The sequence below is a fragment of the Lissotriton vulgaris genome, chromosome 10 (genome assembly GCF_964263255.1).
Source record: "Lissotriton vulgaris chromosome 10, aLisVul1.2, whole genome shotgun sequence".
Lineage (NCBI taxonomy): Eukaryota > Metazoa > Chordata > Amphibia > Caudata > Salamandridae > Lissotriton > Lissotriton vulgaris.
In genome coordinates this window covers 132,399,533-132,421,590 of record NC_141698.1, presented here as the reverse complement: position 1 = coordinate 132,421,590, position 22,058 = coordinate 132,399,533, and the positions used below count along the sequence as shown (strand labels likewise).

Genomic DNA, 22,058 nt, shown 5'->3' with positions numbered 1-22,058 from the left:
CCTCCTGCCATTCTGTGTCATCAAGGTCGCCCAAGTCACGGGTCCATTTGTCCCTGAGTGATGCCAGGGGTCCGGAAGGTTATTAACTAACTTCCGGTATGTGAATGATGTAGCCCGCTTTTGCATGCAGTCCGTCGGTAGCATGTCCTCTAAGGGGGAAGCCTCAGGTACCTTGGCAATGTGCCGTATGGCCGTGGTCAGTGCGTGTTTGATCTGCATGTAGCAAAAAATTTGAAGGTGCCAGTTCGTATTGTTGCTGAAGATGTTCGAATGGGACTACTTCCCCCTTATTCCACATGTCTCCCACCGTGGATATGCCTTTGGTGTCCCATTGCTCAAAGCCCTTGCTATTCCTGAGTCGTCCCAAGCGCTTAGTGTCCCAAAGATGAGCAAGTTGGGTTAAAACCCCTTGCCAGTCCATTTTTGCCTGCACCGCGTGCCATATGGGGACTGTTTTGTGGGCCCTATTAACACAGCGGTGTGTCCCTTATTGACAGTGCAGAGAGAACATTTCCGGGTCCCAATAAAAACCTGTCTGCTGTGTCTGCCTGCGGGGCATGTATCCACTGGTTGATTACTTTTAATTGCGCCGCCCAGTAATACGGTTGTATATTTGGGAGTGCCATCCTACCTCCCATGGAAGAACGACTTATCCTGCACTATACGGGCTGGTTTGTTACCCCATAACAGGTTGGATACCTGGGCTGTTTTCTTTTTTAAATAACCTAGGGGTACAGGGAACGGCGTATTTTCTAGCGCATACAGAAAACGGGGAAGCGCCATCATTTTGAAAAGTGCTGCTTTTTCCAACAGGTTCATCAGTAATGATTCCCAGTGTGTTGCATCTCTTCTTAGACGCTCCTACGGGGGCATCAGATTTCTTGAGAAGAAGCCATCTGGGTTGGCTGTAATGTATATACCTAGATATTTAGGTTGTCAGTGACCTGGGGCGGGCAATCAACAGGGAGTTGCGGTGGGGGGCCATGTAGGACGTATAAGATTGATTTTGACCAGTTTATGGTGTACCCAGATAACCTCTTGAAAATCTCAGTTATTGAGGAGAACTAGTATGGAGCGCCAGGGGGAGGCCAAATATAACAAGACCTCATCCGCGTATATGGAGATACGTTCTTCCAAACCCATCTGTCCACCTGAGACCCTGTATCATTGGTTCTCATCTGATCCACGCTGCCAGCGGCTCCAGCACCAGGGCAAAGAGCAGTGGCGACAAGGGGCAGCCCTGGCGAGTTCCCCTCGCAAGTGGAAAGTCGGAAATGGGCCCATTTGCCATAACGTGTGCTACTGGTTTAGTGTACAGGAGGCGGATCCAAGCGCAGAGCTTGGGCCCAAAGCCCAAATGATGAAGCACTGCGAATAGGAAGGGCCACTCAACCATACTGAATGCCATTCGTACGTCCAAGAAGAGTATGACAGCTGGTTCTTGAAGATATGGAATTCGAGCCATCACCCCATGTAGGCGTCTAAGCTTCAGTGCTGTATTTCTGCCAGACAAACTGACTGATATGTGTGTATTAGGGTTGTAAGATGTGGTGTTAGTCTAATCGCCAATAATTTCACAAGGATTTTGGCCTCCGCATTGGATAAGCGATATCGGGTGGTACAAGGTACATTCTGCAGCAGGCTTTCCCGGTTTAGGAATCGCCACTATGGTAGCTATCCGCTGATCAAGCGGTAGTTCACCTACATCCAGGCTGTAGGAGTACATGCCTAGTAGGTGTGGGGCAATAGTCCCTTCAGTCTTCTTGTATAGCTCAATAGGCATACCATTAGGTCCTACCGCTTTGCCAGATAGCAACGACCGGATAGCGACTTGTAGTTCTTCCAACGTGAGGTCCGCCTCAAGCGCGAGGGCCGCCTCCGGGGTGAGCCTAGGCATTGCTATGGTTTTAATATAAGTCAACGCATCCTCCAAGGTAATCGTGAAGGATGAGGTATATACTCTGAAAATGCAGCGCTAGTGTGCAGACTATCGTCTGTGGGTCCGTCGTAGTCTGTCCTTCCTCCGTCCGAATCTGTGCTATCCCCGTATTACCCCGCTCCCTCTTGTTGAGCCAAGCCAGAAGCTTTCCTGCCTTGGCACCGGTTTCGTATATTTTAGGTTTAATGGCCGTGAGCCTCGACTTGGTCACCTCTATAAGGTATTCTCTGTACTGTTGCTGCCCAATGCCCAGCGTCTGTGATGTAGCTGGTGTGGGGTTAGTAGAGTGGTGCGTCTCAGCCTCGTGCAATTCTAGCTCAATGTCATGTAATTCCCGCTGCTTCTCCCGCTTGTGCCCTGCAATAGAAACCTTGGCCTGCCTTCTAATGACAGTTTTATAGGCCTCCCACAAGGTAGTCTGCGAGCTGACCGACAAATCGTTTTCTTTGAAGTAGTGTTTCGTCGCCGTAACGACCGCTTTTTTGATCTTTGGGACCTGTAAATAGCTGGGGTAAATACGCCTCTGAGTCTTGTGGTGATACGTACAAGTCAATAGTACCAGGGAGTGGTCGGAGATGCCCCTAGGTCTGATTTCTATACCATCAATGTTCCTAAGACTATCCGCTGAGGCCAGGAAGTAGTCTATTCTAGATAGGCTGTTATGTACCCCCGAGTGGAAGGTGTAGTGCCGTGTAGTGGGGTGGTGCCGTCTTCACAAGTCAGTAAGCCCAAGTGCCTCCAGAACACTCTGAAGGCGAGACACGCCAGGCATGTGTGCCCTTACAGGGTATCTGTCCAGATTACCATCTATAGTCGCATTGAAGTCCCCTCCTATCAGGAGTTCCCCTTCCGGAAGGTCAAGTAAGAATTCACTAAGGGCTGGGAGCGCTATCGCATTTAGTGTGGGAGGAATGTATACAGATACTATATTGACAGACCGTCTCTCCCACTGACCCAGTATAGCCGCAAAGCGGCCTTGATCATCTGTTTTTGTTTTATTCACTATTAATGGGAATTGTTTTCACCAGGATCACAACTCCTCTGGAACCAGAAGAAAACTAAACTATAATTTTATACCCCCACCTGTCCATCGCTTTACATGCGGTACCAGTGAGGTGCGTTTCTTGCAGCAGGGCTACTGTCGGGTGCATCGCTTCAAACTTTGTAGTACCAGGTCCCTCTTTATTTTGTCCCCCAGGCCGTGCACATTCCACGTGAGCAAGGACGGAGGGGGGGGGGGGGGTCACTTGAGTCTTGGGGTACGATTCAGAGTCTGGATCAGCTGGGGTTTGTGTTGCCATGCCTAGTAAAATGTCTGGGAGCAGGTACAGAGTTAAAAACAAAAAACAATAATGCACAAAACCATGTAAACTGTCCAATCCCACCCACCCCGCCAGACAGACTGCAAAGTTGGGAAAGCGAGTAGTTTTGAGAGTGCTCAGTCCCAAACTCCGAAAAAGTACTTGCGTGTGGGAGGTGAGAGGTTCAAGGACGGTCATAGTCCATCCCCACCCCAAAGACAGCTTTTGCCAAGAGTATGGTTCAGTTCTTTGTGCAGGTAAGTCAGTCTGTGCGTCCCCGCAAATCGCCCAGTCGCAGAGTGATACGAACTCGCTCAGTCTCACTCCTCGGTCTCACTCTGGTGCAGGTGTTCTTCCTCTTGCTCCTGGCCACGGTCCCTGGGCCCCCAGTCATCCCACGACATTGCTGGTTTCTCTGACCGTTTGGGTCCTTCCACCCGACCCCATCCCTCGATCCAGTCGTGTACCTGTTTTGGTGTGTTGAAAACCCACGTTTTCCTATCTGCCACCACACGCAGTCTCGCTGGGAATAGCATAGAGTATGGCAGTTCCCTGGCTCTGAATTCTTTCTGGACCTCCATGAACTCCTGCGGCACTTGGAGACCGCCGTATAGTCCGGGAAGAATGACAACTGAATTCTGGATATGTAGCGGCGGGGCCACCCTTGCTGTTTGCAATATAGCGTCTCTATCTCTGAAATTGAAGATGCGGACCAGTACAGGTCATGGGGGGCCCCAGGTTTGGGCATACCACCCCACCCCCTGGGACCCTGTGGGCCCTCAACTGAGAAAAAAAGGTTGATAGCCCTCAGGGTTGGAGTCTAGATTTTATGAGGTCCTCTACATACAAGTCCATGGCAGGGCTCCCTTAGTTTCGGAAATTCACGTAATTCTGATATTGTTGCGCCAGGAATGCCCTTCTTGGTCGTCCAGCTTTGCTGCCATGAGTTTGTGTTCTACCTCCAGGCGATTTATTTATTTATAAAATTTCTAGAGCGCACAAATACCTTCCGGTGTCTCGGTGCTAGAGTTCATTAAGATTGCAGAGGGTTCCTACAAGGCTTACTGGTTATAGAGCCACATTTTAATGTGTTTCCGAAATATAAGTAAGGAAGAGCTTAATTTAATATGAGGGGGGAGCTTGTTCCACAATTTGGAGGCAGCAACTATGAAGCGTTTGTCGCCCCATGTTGCTTTCTTAGTGCGTGGGATGTCAAGTAGCTGGGATGCCGCAGAGCGTAAGGATCGAGTGGGTTTGTAGGCAGTAATGGATTTTTTTAAGAAGTCCGGTCCAGTATTGTTCAATGTTTTTTAAATGATGCACAAGGCCTTGAACTTTGTGCGGCTTCTGATAGGCAGCCAATGAAGTTGGCGAATGATGGGAGATATGGGTGAAAATTTGGGTGCACCGGTTAGAATTCTTTCAGCAGCGTTTTGCACTAGCTGTAGTTTGTTCATGACTTGCTCCTGTGCATTCAATAATAGGCCGTTGCAATAGTCAACCTTTGAGAGGACTAGCGTGGACATTAAGGTTTTACCTGAGTTTGGGGGTAGGAAAGGAAGAAGTTTCTTTACCATTCTCAAGGTGTAAAAGGACGCTGAAACCACTGCGTTAGCATGGCTGTGAAAGGTTAGCCTATTGTCGAATAGGACTCCAAGATTCCTGACTTTTGACACCGGTAGGGGCGGATCTCCAAGCTCTGATGGCCACCAGACTGGTGACCAAGACCGGGTCAGTTCACCAAAAAGCATGACCTCCGTCTTGTCGGAGTTTAGTTTTAAGCAATTCTGGTCCATCCAGGTGCTGATCGCTCTCATTCCTTCCTGGAAGTTAGCGGCCACTGCGGCTCCGTTTTTATGAATAGCCGGGACTAATTGAGTGTCATTGGCGTATGATGTTATTCCAATGCCGAATGACTTAATCACCCTCGCTAAGTCCGACACATAGATGATAAAAAGCGTCGGACTTAGCGAGGAGCCCTGAGGAACTCCACAAGGCAAAGTGAAATCAGGCGAGTATTAGCTCCCCATTTTCACAGACTGTTCTCTGTCTGATAAAAAGGATGCTAGAAGAGTCTTAGCTTTGCCTTGGATGCCCATGGCATCGACACGGTCGATCAAGATGTTGTGATCGACCGTGTCGAAGGCTGCCGACAGATCTAAAAGTATTAGGATCGCTGTACTGCCTTGGTCCAAAATTATTCTAACTTCTTCGGCTGCTTTTATCAAGGCGGTCTCGGTGCCGTGACCCTTTCTAAACCCAAATTGGGTATCATCTAGTAGGTTGTTGTTGTCAATAAAGCTTGATAGTTGTAGATTAATTGCCTTCTCGAAAACCTTAGATAAATATGGGAGCGAGGCGATGGGTCGATAGCTTTTTAACTCTGCTGGATTTAGTGTTGGTTTTTTTAGAAGGGGCTTCACAATGACTTTCTTCCAGACTTTAGGGTAGTCACCTGTCAGGAACATCGTATTGCAGATATGGGTAAACACCGGGGCTATCTGATCAGATACTAGTTTAAGGATGCGTGGGGGGGCAAGGGTCCGTGGGTGATCCTGATTTGACTGTGTTCATAATTTCCTCTATGGAGGCCTGAGAGTGAGGAGAACGCTTCCAGAGTTGGCCTGGTGGATATATGGGGAGCAACTGGGCCAGCTATGGCATCAGAAGTTTTTTTTGTGAAATTGTTAAAAATATCTGTGACCTTTCCTTTAAAGAATTCCGCAATTTCGTTGCAGAAGGCTTGAGATGGTTCTATGGAGTCAGGAACCGTAGGGTTAGATACATTTTTTACCACCTGGAATAACTGTTTGCTCGAATTTTTAGCTGATTCTATTTGTGTGGTATAGAAATTACATTTTTCCTTAATGATACGTTTTTTGTAGCTATGCAGGGCTGTCTTATATCTCTCTCTATCGTTATTGTCGTAATTCCTACGCCAACGTCTCTCTAGGTTACGACATCGTTGTCTCTCGAGTCTTAGTAGTTCGGAGAACCAAGGAGCAGAAGGTTTATTACGGTTAGGCTGCAGTTTTTTGACAGGTGCCACATAATCTAGTGCATTATTCAACCAGCGCACATAGTTATTGGATGCTTCAGCTGGGTCATTTGAGTCTTTGAGTTTAGTGGCTTTGAGTGTATTATTAAAAACATGGTGGTCAATATTTTTCCAGTCACAACATTTGATCTGTGAGCGTAAAGAGGGCGCGCAGTTTTTGCGTTTCCTAACTAGTATAGAAAATGTCACTGCCGAGTGATTAGTCCAGATGAGTGGAATCACAGTAGGTTGATTCATAAGTGATTTGTTTGTGAATAGTCCGTCCAAGGTATGACCAGCTTGATGAGTGGCTGAGGAGACTTGTTGTTCTAAACCCACAGCCTGAAAATCAGAGATAATCTTAATGGAATCTTTGTCAGCATGATTTTCTAGATGAAAGTTAAAATCACCCAGTATTGTATATTCTGTGTTGGCGGCTACTGGTTCTAATAGAGGATTAAGAGCTTCCAAAAAAGATGTTCGTGAAGTGGGAGGTCGGTAAAGTAAGGTTCCTTTAAAGGTTTGAGTAGAAGAAAGAGTAAAGGTGAAACCTAAGGCTTCAATAGAATCATGAATCATTGGCTCGGTTTTTAGAGCTAAGTTAGCACGATGTATGATAGCTAGACCACCTCCTCTTTTTCCAGAGGATCTATCTAATCAGGTTACATAATAGCCATCAGGGGTGGCTATGTTGAAATCCGGGCCCGAAGCTGAATCTGCCCAGGTCTCTGTAATGAACAGGATGTCTAGGTTTTGAGTGGCTATAAGTTCAGCTACCTCTTCTCTGTGTTTTACAAGGGAACGGGCGTTTATAAGGGCACAGTGTATATATTCTTCAGCAATTAACGGCAACATAGGGGCAGCTAGATTAGAGTGAGGAGTTGATTTAAAAGCGCAGTTTGGACATGGATTAGTAGGCAAATTGCGCAAAGAGTCTGCATAAAAATGGGAACATCGTTTATCATTGAAAGTCTTGCCTATACACAGAAGTTGAGTTCGGGTGTAGGTTATTACCTTTGGTGTATTGAGGGTGTTACAAGAGGCAGGGGATCTGGCGCTCAGCGCAGTCCCAGAACGGACTGGCGCAGACTGGCACCCCTTTGGCACGGCTTCGGCGCTCCCGCTGCGCTCGACCGCTGCGCTTCAGAGAGGCCATTTTATACTCTAAGCCCCGCCCCCAGCTGGAACGCTAACTCCGTTCTGCTCGGGGAGGCGGCTCTGTAATTCTAAAGCTCACCCTGCCCTCCACACAAACGGCACGAAGCCGCGATGGAACGGGGCTAGGGATACACAAAGACAGTAATTTTGTACATATACTTTTAAAGCGTTTCAGGAAAAAAATTCTTGTTCAATTGAGTCCGAGTCTAAAAGCAGAATTAAAATGCAATTTTAAAAAGCGACACAACAGTGCTTTACAGCGTGCAGAGGAGGAGCCCCTCGCAATCTGCACGAGCTCTATTAACAAAACTGCCAAGGAGCTGCCACCACCTTGTTAGTACCGTTTGTATCAGACCCATATTATCCTTCGTCAGAGATTTATCACTTGCTCAACTTCCGTGACACTGGCTGTCATTTTTTTAAAGTCCGCTCGTACGAAGGAGACATCCGCTGATAGCGATCCCACTGTCGAATGTACACTGGTGAAGGCGGTCATTAGGTCTTCCAATATTACTTTGTGTGTACCTTCCTCTCCAGGGAACTTGTCCACAAGGCTTACTTTCAGGTAGCAGAGGGAAGTCCTTTCCGTAGGTGAATTTGTCCAGTTTGGACTGGGCGGTCGTGCGTGGGCCCCTGCTCCCCCTCCTCGCCCAGATGACTAAGCGCTATCCGGTACTGGCCGCCGCCTGCCTCTAGACCGCCTTGCCTCGAGACAGCCTGCCTCGAGACAGCCTGCGCCACTGGATGTTACGAGGTCTGCAATTGGGGATGTAGGGCCAAGGTGGGGTGGGGGGGAGGTCTCCTACGCAGCACCTCTGTATCGTGCACTTCACAAATTCCCTTTCTCTTTTCGCGGGGGCCGCCAGCCCGTGATTCTTTGCCTGCCTTCTCCTGCAGCTCCCCCAAGTATTATAGGGTCTGCGAGCTATGCCTCCGGCGGTGCGTGTATTTGGGCCCCACTGTCACTAGGGCCCACAAGTCTCCTTATACACCTTGAGGGCGCCTGCCTGCCAGATGGTGTGGGCTGTACCAGACGCCCCTCAGGCGGATGAGCCGCCCGCCTGTGCTCTGCTCTCAGCCAGGTATTACCACAATATCGGGCGTCTTCCGCCCCTGGTCACAATCCTGCACCCTGGTCACAATCCTGCAATCTGGTTCACTGCAATCGAGGACCCGGCTTCACTTGTGTGCAGGCTGCACACCTTCCTTATGCAGCGCGGGGCCTCGGATGTGTCTGACGAAGTCCAAAGCGGGTCCGCCGGTCTCAGTGGGCCGCCCCCACCACGCCGCAGGCGCCAGACACCCCCCATGTCGCAGGATCGCTTCTGCCAGTGTCGTCCGTGGGGCGCTTTAGGCAGCGCTGCAGCTCAGGCCCCAAGGGGAGGAGGGGCAGCGCACCCCGTACACTACTCCGGTGCACCAGCGGGCTATAGTGGGGGGCAAGCCTCCGCCGGTGGCACAACCTCCAGGGCCCCCTTGCCCCGGGATTATTCCCGCGCCTCGGCCCCACAGGCGGGCTCACCTCCAAAATAGACTCCCCGGTTGCAGCAGAGCCGCCAGGCCTCTACCGTCTTCACTCCGTCCCTGCACTGCGCGTAACGGATTAGTAATGGAGTCGGGTCTCCAGGCTCCTCCTGCACTCCGACATCAGTGTTAGTCTTTAGGGTACAATGTGTGACCGGATTATCAGGGGAGTCTACCGTGCGCTTGGAGCTCTACTAAGCAGCAGCCATCTTGCTCGCCTGCATGCCACGCCCCCGTTTTTAAATGTTAGGATCCTACAAAAGAGGACCACAACTTATGGTTAACAAAGTGTCTTTCAGTGATAAATTATATACTTATATGCTTCTGAGATATATGTGTGCATATATAAAGTGTATATTTGCTATTTACCCCATTGCTATTAATGCAGGAGGTACACAGAGAGATACAACCTCAAGTGTCTCAGGATGCTCCCACCCGCCATCAATAGAAATAACCTAGTGCTGCACTCAGAACAGCATGGCATAAACCATACATGCAGAAACGCTCTCATGTGCATTAGATATAGTCCCAGTTATTCAAGCATAACAGGAGCACTAGCTCATGGTATAGCCCCACATTGTGATGCAACGTTGATCTAAGGCATGTTCCAGGTACAGAAGATTTAGATGGAGCTCAACTGTGGCAAAAACATGGGGGTGGACCTCTGCATTGTGGCCATGCATGGGTGAATAGGCATTTTGTACACTTGCTCCAAATAACGAGTTTTACAGGGCCGCATTGCTTTTTTATTTTAATGGGATGACAAAACACATGCAGCCAGAGCTCACAGTCAGAGTGCAAGGCCCTTGGTAAGGTCACTACATATAAATTGGCTTTTTGACCCAACTTGGTTAGCCAAGTAATCTAGAAATTGCAATTTGGTCATCACCGGAAGGCCAATTTTAAAATCTTTTATATCTAGTTCACGGAGTAATATAACGAGGCTTATTCAGAAGTTAGCCAGTTGGTGTATCGGTTCCAAGCCATGGCCACGTTATTGCCCAACCTATGACATATCTAATAAAACTTCCAGATTTTGCTAGAGCGGATCTTCGAGTGAAGGGTTTAATCCTGGTGCAGAGGTTCACGGTAAGAGGGATTTAACCAGCAACGGCTGATGGAGAGCGAAGAGACTCCTTCCTTTCCACATGCGGGGTGTTTAAGGAATGGAAAGTAGACTTTTGCTGGATGAGCACGGGCTTTTAATGCCGGTAAAGGATAGAATGGCTGCATTGTACATACACAGAACTTTACTTGAACATTGGTAGGGAAATGGTTTAAAGCACTGGATAGCCACGCCTTCATTAGATCAGAGTTCTAGACACAAAGCAGAATTAATACATACATGTCCACCATGGATTTTATATGAGCAACAATCATGGCAATTTGTTTTCTAGAAAACACACCCTGTTTTTCTGCAGGCTAGATGCATGAAAACTCAACTGACTGGCCAGAACAGCTGAGCAAAGTAGGAGGGGCTCAGGCAGCTTTTTCTAGGCCAATATTCAACAGTGCCAAATAACAGCATATTGACAGTCTCAACTCTTCCATTCTACTAGAAATATCATATTATCCAACTATGTGGTGTTAATCTTAATCATTTGACATTAAAGGCAAGTGAAAATTACATAGCTATCATACGGCTATTTGCTTGGTTGTTTGATCATAAGTTGCCAGATGAGGCTTCTAAGGCGACATGTTTGGCACTATGCAAATCAAATAAACCTAGTAGGGGCGTGGATGACGCTGGTCATTAGGGAAAAGGGGTTTAATTTGTGGCAGTGATTACAGGTAGTGGGCCAGACACTCATGTTTTTTGGAGACTGGTACTTAATTTTCTTTATCAAGATAAAGAGTCTGCTGCTCCATCCCTCTTGAACGTCCTGCGGTAGCAGCTGCCATGCTTGTGTACTATGTGCATGATAGCCCACACTCAGCCTACGTTACACCTGGCTCCTGTTCACCCTAGGCGGGCTAGTTGAGAGCATTTGAGTTTAGAATGGTTTTCTGCATAGCTGTATGAAAGGTTTGAGGAGCAGGGATTGGTGAGTTAGCTTAAATGGTAAGGAAAGTAAGGTGAAGGGTTGGGATGCTTAGCGCTAGTGAAAGCAGCAGCGGTGCAGCTAAAGGGAATCAGTAGTATGTGAAGTGCAGCAGAGTAGTGCAAATGCTGGCCAACTGTATTGTTGGTGACATTTGGGCAGTATGAAATCTCATTTAAGGGCCTACTGCATCCTCGCAGAAGCTGGAACAAGGTCACTGAAGTCCAGTTTACCACCCCTCTCAACCAGACCCTACCACAGACATCCAACATCGTCAACACATAAGCACGCAACCTCCAATGCTTGATCTCCAATAAAGCCAGCTGGTTCTCCCCCACCCTCCAAGAGTCCAGGTGCACCTGCAGACGGCTCAAGAACAGATGGAGGAGCAGCAAGAGCACAGAGCCTCCAAATCTGACGTCCTAACACTCCACCGCTTTATCAGAACAACAAAGAACACAGCCATCAAGGAACGCATCGACACCAACGCACACAACAAATAACTTCGCTGTAGTCAAAGAATTCACAAACCCCAGCACAAAGACAGCAGACCCCCCCTCCATCTCCCCGGTTTCAAGACCTCTGCGTCAACTTTGAATCCTTTTTCCACCGCAAGATCATGGAAATCTAAGACAGCTACGCAACCAAAGACTCATCCACCCCACCCGCAACCACTGGACTCAATGGCTCCAGCCGACCGTGACCAACTGGACTACCCACACCTTAGGTGAGACCTTCAGGATCATGAACAGAATACACCCCAGAGCCCCCTCGGACCCATGCCCACAACACATCTTCAACAAAGCCAGCATTTCCAACGCATAGGAACTCTGCTGCACCATCAACTGCTTCATTGAGTCTGCAACCTTCCCGGAAGACTGGAAGCATGCAGAGATCAACCCACTGCTGAAGAAACCTTCTGCCGAACAGACGGAACTCAAGAACTACAGACCCATCTCTCTGCTCCCAGTCAGAGCCAATGTCATCAACACCCAGCTGTCTGAGTTCATCAAAAAGACCTCTCCCATTCAGCTTCAGAAGCAACCACAGCACTGAGACGGCTCTCCTCACTGCTACGGACATCTGTGCCCTCCTGGCCCGAGCCAAGACTGCAGTACTCATCCTTTTGGATCTATCATTCGCCTTGGACACGGTCTCCCACCACACCCTCTGTGGAAGACTACACAACGCTGGCATCTGTGACAAAGCACTAGAATGGATCCATTCCTTCCTCACCGGCCAAACGGAGAGAGCCAGACTTCCAACGGTCAACTCAGAACCCACAGAGATCAGCTGCAGAATGCCTTGGGAAGTCCCACCCTCGTCAACATCTACATGACCCCGCTTGCAGCCATCATCAGAAGCCACACCTCAACATACTCTCCTACGCAGACCACAACCAGCTGATCCTCTCCCTCACAGATGAACCTACCTCTGCCAAGACCAACTTCCATGATGGGATGAAGGCATTCGCCATCTAAATGGAGGACAGCTGCCTCAAGCTTAAATCCGATACGACATAAGTCATCATACTGCCCCCCCCCCCCGCTCCACCCGGGAGGACTCTTGGTGGCCTGCGGTGCTTGGACCCCTCCCCCACGACAGACCATGCACAAAACCTTGTGTATGATCCTGGACTCCTCGCTCTCAATGAACCGCCAAATCAGCACAGTTTAGTCCTCCAGGTTCCACACGCTCCGCCTCCTTTGTAAGATTTTCAATTGGATCCCCACCGACTCCAGGAAAACACAGTCACCCATGCTCCCGTCAGCAGCAGACTACTACGGCAACACACTACGCCGGCACCACCAAGAAACTCCTAAATAAACCGCAGACCATCCAGAATGCCCCCGCCAGACTAATCCTAAAATTCCCATGGCGCAACCACATCACTGGCCACCTGAGAGATCTTCACTGGCTTCCTGTAAACAAGAGAATCGCCTTCAAGCTTCTCACTTATGTCTACAAAGCCCTCCACTACGCCGGACCTGCATACCACTGCTCCCTCCTTCTACACTCCCACCAGACATCTCTGCTTGACCCAACCAGCCCCGGCCACCATCCCACAGATCCGCAAGACCACGGCTGGAGAAAGGTCCTTCTCCTGCCTCGCTGCGAAGACCTGGAACTCCCTACCTCTGCACCTCTGGCAATCACCATCACTACCGAAATCCAGGAAGGACATCAAGACCTGGCTCTTCAACTGAACCGCAGACCTCATCCCGGGCCTTGAGACCCTCACGGGTGAGTAGTCACGTTTTATGGGAATATCGATTGACTGAAACTGGCTTGCCTTTTCCCCCGATTCCACTGATTAAATAGTCTATCATTGAATTGGGTACTTTCACAATTTTTCAGAGGGTGGGCTACATACATGTCCCAATGTTGCTGCAGTGTGCTCCTATAAAGTCTGAGGCATGGAGACAGAAATTTCTAGACTCATCTACTTTCACTATGATATTTGTTAGAAACTAGGATTGTGAAAGAGGTGCACAAAAGAAAAGGATAATTTTCAATACTCCATAAAGTAAAAAAATACACCTGTATGGTGTCCTGGATTAGAAATGCTATGTATCCAAAAGGCCAGCACGTGCGAAATTAATAAAAAAAACTTTACATTTGCAAAGCCTAATGTGCATTAAAAAAAAAGAATTCAAAACCTCACTTGGTTGATGCATTTAATCACATATCAGAATTTAAACAGCAGGTATATACTGAAAAATGAAAGTATCCAGTTTTTTTTTTTTACTTTCCGTAAATGAGTATTCTAGTAGGAAAAGTATGGTCAGATGGTGGAAACCCCAAGGAATATGTAAAAATGTGAACAGTGTGGTGAAGGTATTCAAACTATTTAACAAGTAATATTAATCTGATTTCAAATTATGCACAAATTTCTATTTGCTCAAAATTTACTTAAACGTTGGTTGTTAATTTGCATCTGAGGCATAAGGTTTACCAGAACAACTAAACCAATGCTTTAAGATTTATATGTTTTTAAAACTGTTAAATGTCTGAAATGATGGATTAGTAACTGGAATTTTATAAAGGTATTGTCAATAAATGCGTTTATGTTTTTTAGATATTGAGTTTCAATGTATGCTGTGCCCGCTTTTATTTAAAACTATTAACAAAACTAGTGAAAGTGAATGGAATTATTAATGAGATTAGTTTTTGAGCCAGATCAAAAGAGACAAAGAAAAGGGATTAAGAAGGAGGACGATAAAGCTAGATAAACAGTGACAAAGGAGGCCTGCAGGGTCTAAAGAAGGAACCCTGAAGAGTGAGATAAACAGCCAAAGTGTAGAGTAGAGGTGGAAGAAAGCAGCAACAGCCTGAATTACGAGAGGGGTCCTAACAAATTTTACAAATTAAGCAATGAATAAATCTTATGATCCAAAGAGCAGGACTTCATGCTACGAACCACGACAGATTTGTTGCGTTGAGGAGGCTCCACCAGTCTATTATCCAGTGCCGACCTTAGAGAACTGTATGGTTTTGTTTTAACACTTACATCTAGATTCTCATTTTTGTGTTCATCTTGTATGAATGAAGTACAATTATGGTACTTTTATACTAACCAAGCTTCACATCAAGTTTATTCTACAGATGACCGTCATCTAAAAACTCCATGCAGTCTATGCAAATGATGGGATTTCTTGATAAGAACCATAGTGCCTTATAAACTTAAACATTTTCTGTACGATTTTTAGAATGTCAGAACAGAGTTAGAAATTTCAATGCTCCCATTTCTGAATTTCTGTTTTTAAAGTAACTTCTTAAAGTATGGACTTAATAAAATAAAAAAATAAAAAAGACTCAAAAGAATACACTTAAAATACTAACCATACATAAATATTTCACGATATAAAATTCTAGTACACCTAGGAACACTAGCAAGCATTATCCCTTAAAGATGCTCAGGCTGGCGTTACAATAGTAAATTAAACGAAACCCTATAACAGGCGGATATTGGCTACAATTCAAACCTCACAATTTTTGTAAGGAAATAGTTACATAAGGTTGATATTGTCTTTCAGGAAACTATGTTTTTATATCGAACTATTTTCACAGTCTGATTAGACCCCCCAAATATACTTTTATTTTTGTTTTTATTTGCTCTTCAATACCATCAGTCCTCAATGTTCAAAGTGCAGTCACAAGCGTCTACAATGTCATGTTCAACTTTATTAAACCGTAGCTTACCAGCTGCCCAATGCGGTCCAAGTTATCCAGGAAGTACTTCACAGACTCGCCCTGCAGAAAGAAACATCTGTTTTAAAGAAGTGAAATCGAAACCACAAACCATATCCTGAAACCATATGTCCTATGAGCAGGGTTATTAGGAAACACTAAAAGGAATCCGCCGGATTGGAATTGGGGACTGTTGTGATGCAAGTGACTAAAATAACAGATGCACACGGTGTACATGCGAAATCTATCCCTCGGGAACATGCCCGGTTCTCAAAGGCTGCAAACAGGTCAAGCTTTCAGGCAATCCAATGAGAATAATCATGAGGCGAGTGAGGAAGTATAGTGTACCTAAATTAACTACATAGTTAATGGTTAGCCTGCACACCAGGCCCGAGTGAAATATTAATTAAATAGCAAGCAAAAACTTTGCAGTTCAGTTTTTCACGTAACGGATATTTATGTACAATTTTCCACTGCTTGCTGGTTATATATTCCTCCCCGCTGGAGACTGGTTTCAGCAGCAAATGTCTTGCCGGAACTGGGCAGAGAGAGGTCTGCTTAACCGGTAAGACATTCTCTGCCCAAATAAGCCATGAGCGGGTGTCTTTAAGCTACTTCTGCATGTGAGGTATGCACTCGCGTACAATGTTCACTTAAAAAACATGAGAAATCAACTTTGGGCACTATGATTCACTTTTAGGAAATTATGTATTTTGCAAGTAAAAAATGTTCACCCACCACTACTAAAGTCGTTTACCAGACAGAGTAGGACTGCAGGCTACAAAATGTAAAGGCTTTTAATAACACCAGCCTTCCACACACAAACACACACAACTGTACAACTGAAATAAGGGTCGGAGCCTGCGTTTAAAAAACAAACAAAAAAAACTGATTCTTTAATTTATTTATTTTTAAAAACACAACTCTCAACGCCAGTCTGTTTGCCACAGTTCGACGAAGAAATCATTACGTCCAAAAATATATGCTTGCTAAAATTCTGATAGAAAAATGTAACTGTACGCACTAAAAGAAAATCATATTAAGATTATCGTTGGGATTATTTAGTAGTCGCCAGATGTTTGGAGATGCTTGTGAACACCTAACTGTTCTGCGTGGATACCCCTCTACAGCACCTGCGGATGGGACTTCAAGGAGCGTCCTGTAGTAAGAATGGCAGATACTTCTGCAGTCTTAGGTGAATGGGGCTCCAGTTATGGATGTGAGTATTTTTACTTGTGGGCTTATACCATACCAGAAATACTACTAGAGTTACTACAGACTACTTATTGTAAGCAAAACCATTGTTGCAATCGACTCTACCCTATCTAGAAAAGAGCATCCCTCCCAAGTATTTGTCTATACGATTAGAACTTGAATGATGAACAACTGCAGTTTAAACTATGGACTGGTCCAATGACATAGGACCAGTTTCAGCACTTTAGTTTGCATGACTGATGCATTATTTCCTTCGTCCTCCTCTTTCTACGGCCTTCCAGCGGGGCAGCGCAAGGAATGTCAGATGGGAAATCGGTCCCAGTCAAGGGTGGATTAGTGTCATATGTCACGTGGAGGGTGACCATTGCTACGCAACAAAGCAACAGAAGCACCACACACACACACACGACTTCCCACAGGGGTTAACAAGCATTTGCAATGCAATAGGTCTCGCATTTGCGAGAGTAAAAGCTATTGGCCTTGTAAATGACTTTATTTGCTCTTCAATACCATCTGTTTTGATAATACATAAAATCAAAGTCATGGTCATTAACAATGCCAATAGCTCAAAATCTTGTTCTATTTCACTTCAAAGAAGTGGCCGCCATGGTCCCAGGCTGCTTGGAAAGAGACAGCACCCATGGCACGCTGAATGTAGCAGGAAAGCATGTCCTGCCTGCAGTAGGAGAAACTCGCTAAAGAAAACAGTTTTACAGACTAAATAAGACTACTGTGTAGCAACTGAAAAACATGGGCATTCCCATGGGAAGGTACAAATGAAGACAAGTCGGTACAAAGGAGGAACTAACAAGGCTATTAATGAATCAGGAGCAAGTATTTAGGAAGGACAATGGCACAAGCCAATTCAAATATGGGCGGAGAGTTGGCGGTGCTTCAACTCCATACTCCAATACAGCATGCCTCACAGAGCAGCGCATGCGCAGCCCAGGCTCAACCTAAAAAATAATTGCCTAAATATGAGCAGTGGAGTTATAGTTCCCCAATCAAAAGGATGGTAAAGAAACCGCTCCAGAAGGAAAAGGCACACGAAAAGGTAGCAAATATATCTAAGAAGCAGCAAATTACATTGACAATAAAGCCAACCAAAGGTAAGCAATAGAGTGGGCCACAGTCCATTGTATGTTCTGGCACGGACCACAATAGGTAGCTTGTTGCATTACCCACCAAAGACATCTGGGATGCAATCCATAGTTACCTTATTCTTACAAGGGCCATGTGATGTCTACTGTGGGTCAGCTGGATCTCAGATGTCTAGAGTAGACCACCACAGGATGGCGTGCATAAACATTCCAAGCCTAGAGCATTCTGACTTGGCTTAACATTGTATCTTTCGACAACAAATGAACGTATTGATCAGGATGTACGCATTAATGCTCAGCCTGTGTGCCTTATACAAAATCCAAATATAATATAGCCTTATAAATGCTTGGTAAAATGCTTCCTATACAAATGTAATACAACTCAAATGCGACTGCTGCCGTTTCTATCCCAAAACATCCCATGTGGGTGGGGTTAGGGTTAGCAAATGACTGTCACTGGGTTACAGTCGAAAGCAGCTCTGGCTTTCCTCTTGAAAGTCTATACTATCTAGTCAGATAACACAAGGACACGACGTGCAGAGTTCCCTTGCATTTCAAGCGAAATACGGGTATGGACATGTTGCGTCCAGGAGAAAGGGAGTCACAGTACTCATGGGTATTTCATAGCGTTAAGCAACAGAGTGGAGCTAATCTCACCTGGTTTCTAACACCATGTTGGGCGGTTGCCATGAATTTGTTGAGATACCCGCAATGGATCCACAATGAGCAGAATACCACAGCTGGTAACTCCATTGTCAGTGCTAAAACCGCAAGAGAAACACGTACAGGGCACACAAATAGCTCCTGTACGTTTAGTTACGCCTTTCTTGCGTGCCAAGCCTCCGTTTGAAATGATTCAGAGAGTCGAAACAACGTTAAACCTGTATGCACCAGTAGAATTCTACTGTTGTCCGGGCAGTGCGTTGTAATGATGGTCCAGGCGAGGTTGTAGGAAAGCACTTTAATGAAGAAGTGAGCAAATACAGGTGAGCGCCAGGGAGCATCCACAATCTACACCACAGCTCTCCAACTGCCCATGCAATCCCCAAAGATCTACACACATACATTCCAAGCATCATGACATTCCAACAAGCACACACGAGCCTTAAAGGAAAAGTACAACATAACATGCGTGGCTAAAAAAAACACAGCCCGGTTAGGCCAAGCTCACAAAACGGCCATCTAAGAAAAGAAATCAAAACTCCATTTGAACTGAAAGAGAAATATCGTTACTCTAAAACGGGCGTGGTGATTTTTTTTAAAGAGCCAAATAAAGAAAGGAGGCGGGACAGGGCGACAGTTTATATGACAGAGGAGATCGACTCAAAGCAAACTAGTTTGAGCTATGTACGTTTCACCATTTTAAAGAATGCAGAATTTACGTTTCACCATTTTAAAGAATGCAGAATTTACATGTTCAGTTATAGAAAGGTAGAAGTTAAATGCTGTAAGGGAAAATGACAGATCGGTTTGCTTTTGTAAATTGTGTTAAGGAGTAAACATGAAAAACGTTACTCATAGAATATTGTATGTGTATAGGGAGTTTGCATGACGTTTAAACATAAGGCTAGTGAGTTTCCACAAAAAAAATACAATGGGAAAAGGGGGGTAAAGAAGGCACAGAGGGTGGGGGTAAATAAGGCACCAACAGGAGGGAGGGTAGGGTTGTAAAGAAGGCACCAAAGCGTGTTGTGCCTGCAGTAAGAGAATCTTGATAAAGAAAATAGTGCTTAAAGACTAAATTACAGGTACTGTGTAACAACCGAAGTAAAAGGGCCAGGCGCCATGGGTGGAGACAAATGAAGAAGAGGTGGTACTAAGGAGGGACTAACAAACCTATTTACGAATCAGAAGCCAGCATTTAGGAAGCACAATGGCACAAGGCAATGGCACATATGGGCAGACAGTGGGCGGGGCATCTATTCCCTGCTCCACTACAAGTCTTGCAGAGCAGCGCATGCATGCTGATCCTAGGCTACACCTAAAAGGTCTGTGCGCCTGGGCTGGAATCACATTGCCACCACTGCCAGTCTCCTCAAAAGCTGGGAGAAGAGTGCAATACCTACTCCCGCTCCACTTTGGGTACTACTTGAGTGATCTCCCAAATCAGGACAGTTAAAGCTCTATTCACAAACACTGCAGTAAAGTCTTATAGTATTCCTAGGTACTCGCAGACTGTTCACTGGAGGAAAAACATTGAACAGGGATAAAAAAGAAATGCAGATGTCAGGGCGGCACAGCTTTCCCTAAACACGCAGAAGACTGTTCCACGCCATCAAGAAAAAACAAACGTTAACGGAATGTATATTCAATGCATTATATATCACAATACCTATGTTTAGGCGACTCAAAAATAAATTTGCAAAAAATTAGACTTGAGCTAAAAAAAAATAGTAATAACGGTCAAGATTTAAAGATCTATATCTAAAATATTCAGAGAAAACTTGCTTCACACGTCTCCAGTTCAGAAGAAAAAAAATGATGAAAAGGTGCTTTCTTCAACACTAAGATGTATCCATAATAAATCTCGAAATTGGTTCAGGGCCAATGCCTAAGGACCTATCAGATCAGCCAAAATAACTAACTATTTGGGAAAGATCTGTATGGGTGGTGCCACCAAACTGCGTCAACAGGATGGGTGTAGAAGGCAACATGGGAAACCCTAAGCCAATCTCGGACCGGTCCGGCCTGCAGCCAGCACTCCAACTACAGCTCACCCCACCAATGATGGCTGCTTCTTTATGACTCACTGTGGTTTTGTAAGTCCAGCTTCCCAGTGCAGTTCATATGCTGCGTCAGATCTCTGCCCTAAGTCACCAGTAGGAGTACACAAGAGACCCTAGCTCCAGAGGTTCTGTTAGTCAGACTCACTTTTGGGAGTTGGGAAATCATGCAGATATTGAAGAGAGCAAAAAACTCCCATTAATGAGAAGAGCATGTTTTACTTCGCCTTTCACGGATGTGCTCTTCCCCAATCTAAACAACAGATATGACTCAAAGACTCTGTTGCTGTCACCGGATCGTAGAGAGGCTCAGGGCGCGTTTTAAAATCTGTTTAAATAAATAATATTTTGATGATGCTGAATATGCCATAAAAGCCCAGTGTAGTTATGCGTGACTGAACGCCCCCCGTCCTACAGGACTATCTTCGTTACAAACTCCCTGCTTTTGAAAGGGCAGAGGAACCAGTTCCCGTTTCAGACAAAGCAATCTGCAATTGCTCTCCAAAAACCTGCTTTTGCTGCACAGAAATACAGCAAGACATGCTTTGGTATCGTACTTAAAGAGCGAACGTCACTCACAACATATTCACTCTTAACACTGCAGCAGGACTGCAAAACAAACGCAAAAGTACGTTTCAATGAGGAAAAAATCAGCATGCCCCCACTTTTTTAAAACCAATATATTCATTATTAAAATTTTATAAAAGATCCAGACCGTGCACAACAGCAGCACTATTGGTTGCGGTGCTCCGCAGCGTGAACACAGATCAGGAAATGTAGGTGGGGGGCAACATTTAGTCTTTCACTGGTCATCATACCAATCCTGCACAGGCATAGCTCCCAAAACTATGGGTGCATGTATATCCTATCCAGATAGAGACGCTCTTTGGAATCCCAAAGTACGCTTTCATGAGCTCCACATGTCACATTATATTTAGGAGCATCCATGCTTTCATTAAGGATTCTTGCAGTTAAGATAATCGTGAGCCATTCTTCTTAATTCGGTTTCTCGGAAAACCATTAGGCCTCCTTCCACTTGGCTGAGATATCTGCACTGGGTGTGAGAGCCAACATCAGAATAGGTTTACATATCGAATCACTGCCAATACAGTCAGTGCTATTACAAGCTCTGTTTTTAGTCCAAAGACAAATGACCAGCCCGGCACCCTTTCCATCACTTTTACACGTGTTGGTTAAAAGGCCTCCCGTACCCACCTGCAAAGATCTCCAACATATCAACCGGCCCCAGCGTGATGAACCTAGGTCTTGGGTATACAGCCACCATGAAGACATTTAAGAACTGGTTGCAATACCAACCTATTCCCTTCAAATCATGGCCTCCATCCATTCCAAGGTTTTACCCTTTAAGTCAAGTCCAGCCAAACAGTAGGTGGGGTGGCCATTAAGGACACTGAAGGGCTTCTCTCCTCAGTCATAAAAATTCTAGAAGTCTTACCGGCCAGAGACACCTCTGCGCTGGTTCTGAAAAGCTCATTTACCAGAATTGATTTGATGCTTTTTTCATAGACCTGGAGGAATGTCAATGTTCATAAAAGGCTCAGTGTGTGAAAAGGGTGCCACTCATCAGGATTAGCACAGACTTTCTGGAGCTTAATATCTTTGCACAAAAGAGGCAGCAGTTTGAGAATCTCAATCAGCACCCTTCAGCCCTTTGGCAGCTGCCCTTTTTTAGGAGTAACAGAAGCTCAAACCCTGCTGAGTCTTGTGAACTAGAAGAGCCATCTTCAATTTGAGACCGTTTGATATGGGAAGCCAGACTAGACCTTGGTTGGGAGACTGAAATTGGCAATAAAGTTACTTTGAATGG

At 45.8% G+C, this 22,058-nt stretch overlaps 1 protein-coding gene across 1 annotated transcript in view; it reads right to left on the bottom strand.

Moving 5' to 3' along the window:
- GNA12 (G protein subunit alpha 12) overlaps positions 1 to 22,058 on the bottom strand; it is a 181,039-nt gene that overhangs the window by 4,340 nt on the left and 154,641 nt on the right. Inside the window, exon 3 of the mRNA XM_086940704.1 lies at positions 15,205 to 15,255. Coding sequence (XP_086796830.1) covers positions 15,205 to 15,255 — 51 coding nt within the window. The remainder of the gene's footprint in view (positions 1 to 15,204; positions 15,256 to 22,058) is intronic.